The sequence below is a fragment of the Pungitius pungitius genome, chromosome 4 (assembly GCF_949316345.1).
Source record: "Pungitius pungitius chromosome 4, fPunPun2.1, whole genome shotgun sequence".
NCBI classification, from domain to species: Eukaryota; Metazoa; Chordata; class Actinopteri; order Perciformes; family Gasterosteidae; genus Pungitius; species Pungitius pungitius.
The window spans coordinates 21,817,759-21,833,290 of NC_084903.1; the positions used below are offsets into that span (position 1 = coordinate 21,817,759).

The 15,532-nt window shown below is 40.7% G+C and overlaps 2 protein-coding genes across 2 annotated transcripts; one reads left to right on the top strand and one right to left on the bottom strand.

The window, feature by feature from the left end:
* Positions 1 to 745: 745 nt before the first annotated feature.
* Positions 746 to 8,026, bottom strand: LOC119224913 (very-long-chain (3R)-3-hydroxyacyl-CoA dehydratase-like). Its single transcript, XM_062561857.1, has 11 exons — positions 7,914 to 8,026; positions 6,217 to 6,262; positions 6,012 to 6,085; positions 5,227 to 5,391; positions 4,551 to 4,599; positions 4,353 to 4,463; positions 3,586 to 3,713; positions 3,235 to 3,347; positions 3,037 to 3,143; positions 2,422 to 2,553; positions 746 to 2,134 (listed from the first exon to the last, which is right to left on the bottom strand). Exons 4-11 carry the CDS (start codon positions 5,242 to 5,244, stop codon positions 2,058 to 2,060), a joined length of 735 nt encoding a protein of 244 aa, XP_062417841.1. The 5' UTR covers positions 5,245 to 5,391; positions 6,012 to 6,085; positions 6,217 to 6,262; positions 7,914 to 8,026; the 3' UTR covers positions 746 to 2,057.
* Positions 7,873 to 13,020, top strand: slc22a18 (solute carrier family 22 member 18). The gene is made up of 11 exons (XM_037482329.2): positions 7,873 to 8,021; positions 8,287 to 8,445; positions 9,425 to 9,522; positions 9,676 to 9,821; positions 10,531 to 10,663; positions 11,034 to 11,146; positions 11,615 to 11,725; positions 11,888 to 11,988; positions 12,088 to 12,189; positions 12,572 to 12,692; positions 12,804 to 13,020. Exons 1-11 carry the CDS (start codon positions 7,983 to 7,985, stop codon positions 12,989 to 12,991), a joined length of 1,311 nt encoding a protein of 436 aa, XP_037338226.2. The 5' UTR covers positions 7,873 to 7,982; the 3' UTR covers positions 12,992 to 13,020.
* The last annotated feature ends 2,512 nt before the right edge of the window (positions 13,021 to 15,532 follow it).

The window sequence follows — 15,532 nt, forward strand, 5'->3', positions numbered from 1 at the left end:
AACGAAGGACTGCACAATGTTTTGTCATTTAAACATGAACAGATTAGGTCCAGGACTATTTTTTTATGTAGAGATAAAAACATAGATTTTCATTGTTAATATCATATATTTAATAGCGTTACATTTACATAATCACTTTTATCAGTTTAGTTAAATGCTAGCGGCCGCGGGGGAGGAGTCTGCTCTTTATTTGGGGGCGTGGCAAACATATTTTCAATTGGTTCCATTGGAGATATTTGCTCACGTGGTGAACTCACGAGTTAGGACTAAAGTGTGTCCAACACACACACAGGTGGATGATCACCTTCAAACCAAACATTCAGCGAGAACTTTTTACCTTTTAAACATTTAGACCGAGCTTTAGTGAGTAAAGAACATCCAAAGTAATTGTCATTGGAAAAAAATATATATTTTTGAAAAAGTCAAAAATGTTTTTTTAAAAGATGCTAGGTTTAGGTTGAAAAATGTGCTTATAAATTAACCCTTACTTTTGCTACTGTTCTACTCAACACCTGCAAATACGATTTTTCGTAAATAGATTCTTATAAAGTAGACTGATGTCCCACATGGTTGATATGCAGAACATTTGACCCTGAACAGGACTTTTAAGGTCATCGGTCTCCTGCTTCCGTTTCCTGTCTGTACTCCACTCACTACTTGATAAAAAGGCCAAAAAATGAATTAAATCTTCACCTTTTGACATTTCATAATAGGGACTGTGGAAAAAACAAAAAGACACCCCAACTCCAATACAAACGCCAATATTTATTTTGTCAGGAAACCTTGATTGTGACTTACAATCAAGTCAGATTTTTCCCTTAAAGGACTTTTGAAATGTAATCAAATGTCCAAATCAAGCTGTATATATCCTTCCCGTACTTATATTAAAAAATAAATTACAGAAAAAAAAATCAGTAAACACAAATAAATACAAAACAAACAAAAAGGCTCATTAAAGGAAAAGGAAAGGAAAAAAACAAATCACTTAAATTCAGAGGAGATTCTATGAATAATAAGTACTTAAAATTCATTAAAATAATTTATATCTGGAACATTGGGACATGTGAATAGAAGATACATCAAATGTACACACCATTTGTTAAAGAACATAAAGAGTTAAAGTTCATCATCAAGAGTACAGATCAAATCAGCTCATTAATCTAAATAATGAAATATGATCACAAGAGGTTTTGGAAATTAAAAACAACTAAATGTGATTTATTGGTCAGATAATAATATAAAAAAGGCCAAAAGAAGGATTGTGAGTTATTTCAGGAAAATAAATAAACACATATTTCCGGCTACAGTCATTTCTGTCCTTACTAATGTTCGCAGCAGTAAACGCCTGACCTTTGAATCCCAGGGTCAGCGGTGGGAATGAAAACGATTTATACAATCTAAATTTTTAAAAATGACAGCAGGTTATAGTCAAGTGCTTTGATTTGAGAACCACAAAAGATGTGTTATCTTACGGACTCTACGTCCCTCCAGACGGATCCTCCAAGAACCGACAAGTTCAAAATGAAATTGAAGCATGCTGGAGATGGCAGCAAGCAGCAACAACTTTCAAACTCTCGTGAGGAAAAATAGAAAAATTCTCTTACAGGCGGTTTTTCCCACAATAAACCTGTGAAGAAAACAAGCGAGGGTCTCCTGACGAACTTGCATTCAAAAGAATGCAGTTTATTCTAAATTCACAAGAACACACCGCAGAGAGAGTATCAAAACCGCGATAGCTTTCAAATCGCGTTGGCGTGCAGCAACAATATAACAAAAGTCCACTTCCCGTCATCAGGACGCTTTGTGAAACTTGTTTTCTTCCAGAAGACTGGTTACAAGAAGTCAACACATGGATCACCCAAAGTAAAACTGATAAAGAGAAAGAAAAAATCAACAAATGATTTCCGTTATAACAGAACCGTATGAGTGATGTGTGCAGGAGAAAAGCTGTAAAATGTGAACATTGAAGTGTGAGTGAGTGCAGAAGGAAGAAAACGACAGGAAAATGAGACAGCAGCTTGATCTTCAAGTGGACGGTTTCCAAATAAACTGACGAGTTACTGGACTTTCCTTTTCCTCGAGCGGAATCGTCTCTTCCTCTGCTTGTACAGATGGCGGAAATTGATGAAGAGCCCTGTGGAGGTGAAACGGTTCGTCAGAATGCGGTTGATGATCTGATGATCTTAAGCCATGCTTTGCACAGGGTGATTAAATCACTGTGTCCTAAATACACAGATACATCTATTTCTCTATGACTTAACAGGCTAAGACACTTTTTATAGCGAATCTACTAACAAACACGTACTTTAGATTTTCCAAAGCAGATTTATGCTTTTTCCTACATAAGAGTCCATCAGAGTGACCATCACGTCTCCGTTAACCACATAATAGGAGATCCCTTTCTGTTAAAGGAAGCCTCACCCAGGAACATGAGGACCAGGTAGAGCTGCAGCGTGTAGGAGAAGCTCAAAGAGTGTCCCAGCAGCGCAGGGAGGGGCAAGCTGAAGAGACGCGTCTCATCAAAGACGGGCAGAGACTGGATCACGGCCACAGCTGGAAACACGCACAACATCTGTAACCACATCACTTCACGGCACTTCTCCTTAACACTTGGGCCTCAACTAGGGCCATCTGGGGATTTTCAGTCAAACCACAGCACCCAACTAATCAAAAGCACCATTTGTCTGTTTAGGACAAATTATTTGTATGTCCATGATGAGCGACACTGATTTTGATGCAATTTTTAATTATACATTTTATGCAGAAAAGTGGGATGAAAATAGCTGAAAAGAAAATCAGTTTCTTTTATTTGAATGCTTTGGGGATGTGAATAAATATCCCATGGATTTAAGCATAGAGGCAGAGTAATTTCTTATAAACAATCATGCATATAAAAGGGTGAAATTCTGAACATGAAAAAACATTTGGTAATCTCTGAAAGTGCAAAAATAACATTAACATCCCATTTTCTGGTAGTTATTGACACATTTCCCTCCCCGGTAGGACACTGTTTTGACCACTGAACCGGTCACTTACCTTCAGCCACGACCCCCAGCGGGTACAGAGGGATCCAGAGGCTGTACCTCAGCCACGTCAACAGCTTCCACTCAGTGCTGATGCAGGCCAGCATGTAGAACGGGTACCTGACGGAGGGAAGGAAGAGATGACGGTTACGGGAGGGAGGAGGAGGAGGAGGAGGGAGGAGGAGGAGCAGGAGGGAGGACATGAGCGGACCTGAAGATCTCTATGGTGCTCCACAGGTAGAACACGAAGAAGACGACGGGTTTGTTCTGCATCTCTTCCAGACTGCCGAAGACGACAAACAGGATGACGTTCCTCCCCGCCACCTGCGACGCCCAACGAGAGGTCTCAGGTCACATGGTGTCAAATATCAGCGCACAAGAAAATTAAAGCTTTTTCTGTATTATAGAAGCAAAGGGGATTTTTTTTTCTCAGTCTGTAAATTTATCAATAATTAGCAACAACACAGAAAGTTTTTAATGATCATGATCACACTTCATTTTTTTGCTGAACACAAGGTTGAAGGTTTTGCTTGTGTTTCACAATAGAATGAGGCTGCATTACCTGTATCATGGCAGGAAAGAACCCAGTCTTAACCAGGCCCAACAAGGGATTAATGACCTCCAGCACGGCCATCATCTGACAGAAGTACATCATGTCGGCCGTAGTGTGGAAGGTGTCGTAGAACGAATCTGTGGAGGACGAGAGAGACAAACAAGACATAATTAAACAGCGCACTGAGATGAGCCGACATCCACAGTCCTAATCATTTACAAAACAAATCCCTTCTGAATAGTCCTGTTCCAATTCAAATGAGCTCCTCTATGAATAGCTCCTGACAAACAAAACACACACACACCTCGCTCAGGGTTTTCTGCACCTTGTGTTTTTATTTTATTTTACTGGTGCTAATTACGTTTTTAGTATTCAATAATCACCATCATTGCTAATTATTTTTATTTATAATTTATTTCGGCCATAAAAATCAAAAGCTTTTAGGGAGCACAATGGTTTGTTTTGTCCCCGTTTGTGTACTTTATTCAGTCCGTCCCTCTACAGTTGGACCATTCCGTTTTTCAGAATTTGGCATATTCAGACAAATCATTGTCAAGCAGCAGAAAAGTGATACTCTGTGTTTAGAGAAAGCACAGAAGTTAGAGGCTCAGCCGTCTAAGGATGGCCCCAAAATCTCTAATGTTAAATCCCCTTTGATCAACAAGCTGGAAATATTTAATTTTGCTAGTTTTGCCTTCCTTTCGGCAGATGACCTGGAATTACATGTAGCTTTATAAACAGAAAGTTCATTTCTTTAATTAAAAACTCTTACAGACCTTGTCCGAGAATGAAGAGGCGGACCGTCATGTTCACAAAGATCCAGGAGAAGCCCAAGAATTGCACCAGGTTGTACATGAACAAGTATCCTTTCTTCAGGCCGAGGTAGGCTGAGGACGCAGGGGGAATGACTCAAATGAACCGGCTGACGGTGTTACAGCGCCATGCCGGCGGGTGCAGAGCTCGGCGGTACTCACGGTCTTTACGGACTCTCGACTCCACACTTATCTTGTTGATCTTCTCCTCCTGAAAGAAAAGAAATCACACCGTGATAATCTCACTCTGCAAAAATCAATATGATATACGTTGTTGTTTGGTTTCTTCTGGCATCTTCACTTATTTTATTATAGGGATTTTGGATAACGATCTCTATGTTTTCTCAAGTTCATTGACGAATATATTGTATTTGATGATTTTGTCAAACACTTTAGTTTATCATTAAGCTCCATTAAATATAAGACGTATCAACAATGTGAAAAGCTATACATTATGTTTTTGTCGAAGACTAACTTGAAATACAAATGCACAAAAAGAAGTCCAGATATAACCAGATATAACTTTTTGAAAGAATGAAAAGTTCAAAGCTTCATTCATAACTTTGTCATTAGAATTCTAATCATCTGAATACGCATTAAACAACAGTTTCAGTGCTGTAATAAAACGAATCGTACTGACGGATATAATATTAATTACACATTAATTATATTATTTTGAATTAACAATTTATTCCAACATAAATAATAATAAAAGGAAATTTGAGGATTCAAAATATGTTAGAGCCTAACAGATGAATACATTCCTTGGTGAATCGCATTTAACTTTCCCATCAAAGTGGACTTTTTCCTCATAGGTTGGTTTTTTCCCAGCTCGTACCTTCGCCTGAAGCTCCATCTCTGCGTCGGACTCATCCAGCCAGCGGTCAAAGTCCGGAGCCAAAAACAGAGGCTTCTTGCCCTGCAGTGTGAGCCGGTCCCACCAGCGCTCCTCCTGCTTCTTTATCTTGATGTCCACCTGACGCTGGGTGGACTTGTGGTTGATCTAAAAAAAAACACAGAATTAGGTGCGCTTTTTAGCCGAGGCGCACAGGAGGCGATGACGTAATGCAAGCAGCTATTGTGGAGACCCAGTTGGTTCCTGTGCATCTGAGAAGAAGAATGTGACTCACATCGGAAGGACACGGGCTGAGCGCTGTTTGTTTTACATAAAGAGGTGGAATGAAACACTGCAGCTGTCCCAGAATAAATCAATTATATCATAATAAACAGAATATTCCAGGCTGCGACGTACCAGCCGATCAAACCTTTACGATCGTGGAATTTTAGCAGTAAATCTAATATTGTATTAGTGGAGTATTTTAACTAAAACAATATTATTGCATTTTTTATTAAATGCCATTCATTTCTTTGAAATATTCATTTCCAGTATTAATGGAAGGCATTGGCTGTCCATTCATGGATTGACATTTACACCCATCATATAAAGTCGCACTAAAAACAGAATAAGAAACAATAGAAAGGGAAATTACAAGTGTGCGAAATACTTAACATCCCTCAACTCACACTTTAATCCAAATCATATTCAAACGCTGCAAAAAAAACAAAAAACATTTCAAAATAACGATTGATTTGACTCATTAGTAATACATAATTTGTCAATACCTCAGGTCGAACAGCTTCAAAGAACTCCAAACTGAACTCGTATTCATTATCTCCTTTGGCTCCATGGCCCTGTGCTGTGGAAGAAGATCACAACTTTTATATAATACCAACATTAGGCTTCAAATCTGTGGAAAGTTCACTCTCAAAAGGTCCATCTATCAATTTCTCTTGAATCTCTTTGTGTGCAAAAATACAAAACACCGACCTCTGAACTGAAGTGTGTTGTTTTCTTGCAAGCTGATGTCGAGATTCTGAAAAACACAAAAAGGATTTTGTTAAACAGCTGAGAAAATGTTTCACAAAAAGGAGTAAAGAGTCTATTTGTCCCGGACTTGTTTCATCAGCCGATCGATACCTTGTGAGTATTTAAAGCAGCAGGAGGGTTATGTGGGTTTCTTACAAAACACTAGTTGGACGGGTTGTTGGTTTAGTTTTGGAAAAAGGTGCAGAATTACTAACAATAAGGTACACACTCATGTAAGTTGGTTAAGCTTTACTGCAATTTAGAGGTTTTAACGTGGTGCTACTGAATCGTATTGCATTCAACTGAGAGAACTTTCTTATGTTTAATCTTCCCTCCTTGGTTCATGGGCCCAGAATGTAAAAAACACCTTCTTTCGGTAATCAGGAAGCCATTCTGCTGAGAGGCTCAACCGCATCCAGGGGCAACCATTAAAAGTCATGCATCTTTCATGGGACATTTATCCAACAGATGCAGGGCGAGGGTTGCAGGAGAAACCGAAGTCCACGTCACTGACGTAACAAACACAAAGCCAGCCAGCCAAAGGAGTCAGTTGCAGACTCGGGTGAGCTGACGTCACAACCCACCCACCCACCCACCTCAAATAATACTCCTTTTAACTGGCTCACACAAATGAAAGTGTAACGGAATAACTGTGAAATAGTGCAATGCATTATATTATAGACACGTTAAGGTCATTCGCCACGTTGTAGCCTCACCAAGTGAACGCAGTTGCTCGAGCTAGCCGACGGTTAACGGCGTTTCATCGGACAGCATTCAACTTAAAACGCATCAAATAACTAAACGCAAGGTGCGCGTGTGCGCGCGACGTGGACTCGTCGTACCTTCGCGTCGCTCAGATCCACGCGCAGGTAGATCTCTCCGTGCCGCTGAGCCCAGTAAACGTGAGGGGTGAGGATCTGCATGGCGACGTTATGTCTTTGATCTCTAACGTCACATGCCGGACTAACGAGGGGAAGCGTTCCTCGAAACCGACGAGCCCAGGTCCTCCTCTGACAGTCTGCGCACACGGGCACAACAGAGGGGAAGTCGCACCAGCAGACGCAGCGTGCTTCCGGGAAGAGGAGGTCTTCTTCTTCTTCTTCTTCTTCTTCTTCTTCTTCGTCTTTTTCTACTGCTTCTTCATTTTTCTTCTTCTTCGTCTGGTTTAAAGGCGGCCTACTAGTGTATTTACCGCCCGCGTCCGCTCCGGAGTGGTGATTGGCCAAGAGACAATCTTCCCCCCCCCCAATCCAAAACCCATAACCATATTATAATAATAAATAGAAGAAAAAAACATACCACATTAACCATATTTTTATCCCAACAGAGAGAGCATTGAACTGTTTAATTGAAATGTGCGGCTAATAAATACCATGTCAGTAAAACACATACACCGATTAAGCGTTGTATTATTATTTTTTGTATTTAACAATTTCCGCATTTCTTTAAATGTACAACCAATTAAATGAATAGCATTCAAACCATAAGCATGCGATTCTTCATAAACAAAATACAAAATAAAACACGTCTAAATCATCACTCAAAACTATTAATTTGCCTGAGAATAATACACAGTACGATCTCAATATGAGTCTTTGAATGCATCACCGTAGAAGAGGTGTTTAGGAGACGTTTGTGTACATCGGTTAAAAACACACCTTTTCCCGAAAAGAGCCGTGATGGTTTTCCGAGGTGTGTTCAGGCAGGAGTTCCTGAGATGATAAGATATGCGGCACAGGACGAGCTATTCTGCTGAACAATATATGGTAGGAACATGTTGGATTTACGTTTGACGTGTTCGTAACATCAGTAAACCTGCTTCGGTAACGCCTTCGTGTCGCCTCTCCCGCTCGGTTCAAGAGTACAACCAACGTCAGGTCAACTCGTTCATGTGAGCGTTCACCGGGTCAAGGGGCATTTTACCGCACGAGACCACTGTTCACATCGATCCTTCCGCACTTTGATTTCGACCCGAGTTTTTTGCCGTTAGACACTCGTTACTTTGAAAAAAACTGGTGTGTTATGCAACAGGCAAAAATGAGAGGGAGAGAAGAAACGGCCCCGGGAACTTCCCCGCCGAGCCGGGATAACGTCACAGAGCAACAGAAGAGGACGAAAACTATTTACATCGTTTACGTCATCGCCGCTTTGGATATTACATGGATGTTTCTGCAGTTTTCTGTCACTCCTGTGAGTATTTCTGAGAAGGAAGCTGAGATTTCCGTGCCGGCCTTGAACGTAAAATACGCTTCCGGAAAAGCGTTAAATTACAATTTTGTTTCCACAGATGTTGCTATTGTTAAAAATGACAAACTGCCTGTATTTTCTATTACGAGTTTTCAGGTGGTTTTGTGTATTACGACACGTTAACAGTTGCCATCGTATTCATTCACAGAATCCCCTGTTGTTAGCTGTAAGATAATTGTGAAAAATACTTTCAAGTAATAAGTCATAAATGTGCTTGAATAGATGATGCAAGTAGGGTAGGCATATTACCAGCAACATATACTTACATTTACTGAATAAAACGGTTGTGTCATTGTTAATAAAAATTCTAAGGTGTGGAAAGAATTCAGATCGTTCACTCGGTGAAAGTTAAGCACTGATACCACACCTTGAACTCTGGCCCAACAAATTCAAAACCAAATTTAAGCAGTGAAAAAGTAATGAAGTATATTTTCTATTGAGTATTTCCATGTGCTGCTACATTATCTACCAATATTTCATTTTCTATCGACATGTAGGATTGGATACCTTAGTTACAACTTACAAATTATGATACATTATTACGTATAGGGAGAATACCTATTGATCACCGGCTAGCCTATAAATGGTAAAGATCAAACTATCCAAAAAACATGCATAAGTTATTATAATTCGATAACCATTTTTTTCTTTTCAAAATTGGCAATTCTGCATTATGTGTTTTCTTAATTCATGTATTTTATTATATTACAAAGCTAATACTTTTGAAATGTCTTACATATTAACATTTCGTTTTCAAATGTTTTAAAAAGAGGCACTAAACAATTAATTTTTGAGCAAACAGACCCCCTTCCAGTCAATCCATGTCACAGTTTGATGAGTAGAGGTGGTCTGATTAAAACAATAACTTACCACGTACGATTGTGTCAATGTAAAGATGTATTTTCATTGTGTATCTCTGTAGTATTTGGCAAAGAAACTTGGCTTCAACACTTTGTGGTTTGGGTATTTGCAAACCACGGTCGGTGTAATCCAGCTGTGCGGGGGTCCCCTGTTTGGAAGGTAAGCGTAAGACAATTATTAATTAATAAATACATTTTAAGTTCTTCCGTTCTCTTTACGGCGACCTGAACTGTTTCAGTCCAGCAGGAAACTTGTGGTTTTGTGAGTTGCTGCTGTTGTTGTTGTTGTTGTTGTTGTTGTTTTTTTTTACAGGTTTGGAGATGTTTTCGGAGCACGAGCAGCTTTGTCTCTGGCGTGTTCTTCCACAGTCGTTTTCTTTCTGCTGCTGGCCGTAGCAGAGAATCCTGCCATGCTGTTCATCCACAAACTCCCCACAATCTTCATGCACGTGTTACCCGGTAATCTGCAACGCTGCTCCCTCAGTTTAACGCTCTCAACTTCAAATATATTGAATATTTGATTTAGATCCATCATCAGATTTAATGTTGTTTATTCAGTTCTTTCAGGGGTTTTCTGAATTTGTGGCTGAGCTAAGTTAGTAATTAGTAGTAAGTGTTAAGACCTGTGTTATGGAAAGAAACCTCTGAATCGTTATTACATAACCCCAAATTGTGTATTGTGACATCTTTTTCAATAATATTTCAGATTATTCCAATATTATAACTCCCTTCCCCTTGCATATTTTGTTCATTAAAATCCTCTTCTATTTCTTTTTACAATGTTCTTAAAACTTTCACATAAAAATAAACCCATTCAATAAAAGAATATACTGTGTGAAGCCGTCTTTCAGATCTATCTAAGAAATAAATTACTATTACTATATAAGATGCTATTTCTTGTCCTTTTTAGTGCATAATGTAATGCCTAGTGTAAGACAGTGTTCATTGGGAATTACTATCAGCAGATAATTAATAAGAACATCGCAACTGTTTTCACCATTTCTTTGCTCAAATCTAGTGAAACCTTAAAATAAATTAAAATAAAACTTTATCACCTCAACACCAAAAATCAAACAACATCTTGTCCTAATCATTTCTTTTCTTCATTATCCTAAAAGTAGGGGCCGCTTTACTCCCTTTCATTTCTTCACCCCTCTCCTGTCTGCAGCCTGTCAGATGGTCGTCACGGACCTTTCGGCTCCTGAGAAACGGGCCGACGCTTTGTCCAAACTGGGGCTGTGCTTCGGCGTCGGCATGATCGCCGGCTCCACGCTGGGCGGCCATCTAAACACGCGCTTCGGGTGAGTTCCATTCTGTGCTGAGTCTCTGGAGTGAAAGTGACCCCCGCAGAACGGAACACGGCGGCAGCTTAAAGAGCGGGTGGCGGAGACCAAAACGGAGCTAAAAAAAAAAAACCAAAATAGAGTCAACGTGGCCACGTACACGACTCCGATGGTAATGTTGCTCCCCGTGTGCTGGTTGTGAGAATAAACACTTGGGAAGGGGATAGTGTGTCGATGTTTACCGCTTTAATTAAACATGGGTCTGCAACAGAAATGATGATGATGTAAATGATCATTTTGTGTGAATAAAGTTACTGTGTATATTATATCTATAGTACACCTCAAAGGCCAAAGTATTTGTGCACCTGACACTGCTTTCAATTCCTAGGGAGACATTTACTGCCGGTTTTGGAGCTGTGGGGAGTACCTTCAGTTTACTATTGGTTTTAAAGTTTATCCCCAAAACGACCAAATCTCAAGCTCCGACACCCGGCAGAGACAGTAAGACACAACTCCGCCCGCCTCACCTAACGTCCTCAGGGACGCATTACTAACGCGCTCACTTCCAGGCCCGGTGGCACAGAGGCCCGGGGAGGGAGGGGTAGGCCCGGCCATGCAGTAAAAATAATGTCGCCGAGTTCAAAGATCTCCCAAAAGCTGGAGAAGCAGAGACTCTAGAGGAAGGAGAGGATCATGGACAGAGATGCAGAGGACTGGAGCTGGTCTCAACCCTCACCTGAGACTGGAGACACTTTTTTTGGGGGGGGGGGGTGGGGGTGTCTTGTTAGGTTGCTGGTTCTATGTCCATTGAGACATTTATCATGAAATGAACTTACTGATAGTGATCCAGTTCTTTTTTTGTCCGTGGTACTTTGTAAATGTTTGAAGCCTACGAATGATGTATCCATTTTCAACAAAGGTCTTTCAACGTTTGAATTTGCACGCTTTTCACTCTTCAATCTGCTGCAGGCGAGAACAAAAGCAAGTCCATATTCAACGTGGGGGAGATCACCCGACTGCTGAAGTTTCCTGGTGTGAAGCGGACTTTTCTGGTGAAGATAGTTGCGGGTTTGCCATCAGGTGAGAGTCGACGTGACAAAGACGGTTCCCTTTTGCACAAGAATGTATTCAACCACAGAGTTTTTCTACTGCCTTTACTCGTGGTCTGGTGTTTAAAGACCTCCTTATATGTGTGTGAGAAAAACCCAGCCAAACTGAATGAGTTGTTTTCTCCGTCCTCAGGCATCTTTCAAGTGATGTTCTCCATCATCGCGTTGGACTTCTTCAAGCTGAAACCCGAGCAGAACGGCTACCTGATGGCTTACTTCGGCATCGCCTCAATGGTAAGCGCCCCGCGCGCGGATAGAAAAATGCGCCCCGCCTTGGATTTATTTTTCAGACGAGACGAGACGAGCTCGGTGACGCTCCGGATGTTTGCGCAGGTCGTTCAGGGCGCGGTGGTCGGTCGGCTCACGGCGAGATACTCTGAGAGCTCGCTGCTGCTTCTGTCCATCGGCGTTTCTTCTCTGGTGGGACTGGCTCAGGTACACACAAAGACACACACACACACACACACACGCACACACGCGTACACACCAGAGCAGGGGAGGATGTGAAGCCGCTGATAAACAGCTTTGTCTCAGCTCGATATAACGAGTCATGTTTTTTATTGTCTTTATTGTATTTAATCTCAATGTCAATGTCATGGAAATCACAATAGTCCTTAGGCTTCATCCTCTGGGGAAGATGAAAGTTTTTAAAAACAAAAGCTATGAATATTTCAGACTGGAATGAGGTGATTCTCATTGTTTTCCATAGTGCCATTCTGCGTGTACAGATATTTATTCTTTACAGCGTTTGTTGCAATTATCCTTTTTTTCCCATTTCTTTTAACTTTAAAGTCCACACCTGTGTTTGTTTCTGCAGGCCTACATGCAGGACGTGTTTCAGTTCTGCCTCATCGTCGTCCCGATGATGTTCTCGCTCAGCGTGTTCAACGTCATCACGGACAGCATGCTCACCAAGAGCGTACCGGCCTCCGACACCGGTGACGTCGCACATTCACACAAAAAAAAACAAAACACGACAACAATGCCAGGTAATGAGGATCACTGTTTGCGTTCGACTCTCCTTGAACCCGCTTTGCTCCCGATCGCAGGCACCATGATGGGACTGTGTGCATCGGTCCAGTCGCTGCTCCGCACCGTCGGCCCGACCGCCGGCGGCTTCATGTACGTCCACTACGGCGTCTCCTCCATCGGCCTGCTCCAGTTCGTCGTGAACATCGGTGTGTTCGCGCACCTGCTGCAGCGTCACCTCGGGAAGACGCCCGACCATCAGGAATGAAATGTGGTCATTTAAAAAAAAAAAACACATTTCCTTCTCCAATTTGTCAACAAACTAAAAGACTCGATGGAATTTCTGTGTTTGACTTTCAGAACAATCACTTCTCCATGTGCATGAATTTAATCCTCTCGCAGTCTTTTGCATCAGGATTTATTCTCAAGTATTTCAAAGTTCAAATCCGACCCACTAGATGGCAGCAAATCCTCCATTTCCCCCAGATGATTGAATATTATACCAATCCACATCACTGGTACTTCAACAGTTATATCAGGACTATCCATCAAAATATAATAAAAGTATATTTTATATCATCCATTGTTTTTCATTAAATCTTTTGACAAATGATTTTGATTTTATACTTGACTTCATTTAGACCTGTCAGACATCTTTATTTGATATATAAATATAATGAAGATTGTATGAATACTGTTCTACCAGTCCAAAATAAAAGCCTCTGAAAATACCATATATGAGCCAACTTCCTTCAAAATCTCTCACAATAAATAAAAGGTAACTAAAAATAGTTAATTCCACTTCAGCTTTATAGCTGTGTTCAGGGATTTAATGCTACAATTTTGGTGAGGCCATTTGGAAGTTAAAAGTCTGCCAGATAAAGCCACACCTCTTGTGAAGTTAATTAGCCCATATATCATTAAAACATGAGTTATCAGCACTATTCTGATATATCAAGGGCACACTGAACCAATAATGATACTTTTTTTAAATTTCTAGAGGGCGCTATAGAGACATTTCTTTATACACTAATGTGAGACCCAAAAATTATTACATTTTTTAAACTTTTTTAATATGATAAAGGCCCCAAAAAGGCCCGCGGTTTGTGAGAATAATAATAACATTAATAATTCCTTGAAATACAATGAACAAGGTTTCTCTACGACTAGTCCTAAACCCTAGACCCTAAAAATAAATCTGCTAGAATGGTCCAGCCAATCACCTGACTTAAATCCCATTGAAAATCTATGGAAAGAACTAAAGATCAAGGTCAATAGCTATTTTGGAAATATATTTACTGAGAAAAATGGTGACGTGTTAAATACTTATTTCACCTGCTGTAGTTAGGTCCACCAACAATATAAGCAATAACAATAAAATACTGCTCATGCATTAATGCTTAATAGTCTACCTATGTAATTGTATTCTACAATGATGTTTCAGCTAGAGAGGGTATTTCCATATTTGTTAAATCCACAATTTGACCAAAATAAAGAATGTAATTACTCCCAATAGTGATTAAGCCAATATTAATGGAGAATAATTATATAAACTGTGCATAAACTACAACTGGCGTACTGTTTAGAGGACAAACAAATCTTTATGTGATAATCCCAGTCATATTTATTTCCAGTTTTCTGCTAATTCGGTTGCTAAGCTGCAGCCTATTGAACGGATGTCACAAAATCTGCAACAGGTGGTTTCATTGTTTCTACAAAGTATTCTGTTTTTTTTTAATATATCAGCAATCCAGGATAAATATGATCTTATGTTAACAGTAGGGGGCGAGGGGTGTTTCAGACTTATTATGGACCAGGCTGCACCATCAACAGATGTCACTGGTGTGATTTATTTGCCAAATGTTTGATGAAAGCAGCCTCACAAACAAAGGGGACGGACGTTCAAAACATTGGCCCTAACAGATTTATTGGATACCATAATTACCAATTAGGTATCATGGTACTGAATACATTGTTAAACTGTTTCTTAAGCATTTCACTTTTAATTATTGAGGCATTATTCTGAAAAATAACTTCATAGCTTCAGTTTACTCCAATTAAATATCATCATGAGTTAAAATTACATTTGCATTCAGTAAGCAAACCAATTTTATCATTAATTGAATCCTAAAGACGTTTCTTTGCATTCGATTGAAGGGGGATTTAACTTCCAAGAAAATATTGCATTCCTGCACAGCCCTCAAATGCCAACATTATTTTATCTCCCCAAAATTCCAAAGCATTTTAAACCTGAAGGTTATTTTTGACAACTCTTAGTGTGATAGTCTGTTCGGGCGGACCGCACCTTTTAATGTGATCAGGCGTCTCAGTGGCAATCCCATCACCTGAGCCTGATCCCACTCTCACACACACACACACACACACACACGGACGGACGCCACTCCGCCGACTTTTTATTCTCATAAAAAAAAAACAGCCTCTCGCTCTTGAATTTTCCATTCGTGTCGCTCCAAGCGAGGGCCAGAGACTCGGAGCAGCTGCAGATGGAGTTGGAGGGTGTCACTGTATCTGCGGGGCCCAGCGGGGGGGCGGTCCTGACCACGGGAAAGGGGTGCCCTGTTACACTTGGCCCTTTGAGTCAGGTGGGGGGGGGGGGCCTGGGACAATGCTGCTGTTAACACTCGTGTCGGGGACCTTTGGGCCCTCTGAAAGTTTAATGTGACTCCGCGAGCGACCTGCGCTCGCCGAGGTCAGAGATGAGCGCGGCCCGGGCCTCGGTCCAAACCTGCCCCGTGTTGGAAAGGAAACTGAACGCCTAGCGTGGGGGGGTGGCGGCATTGGGTCCCAG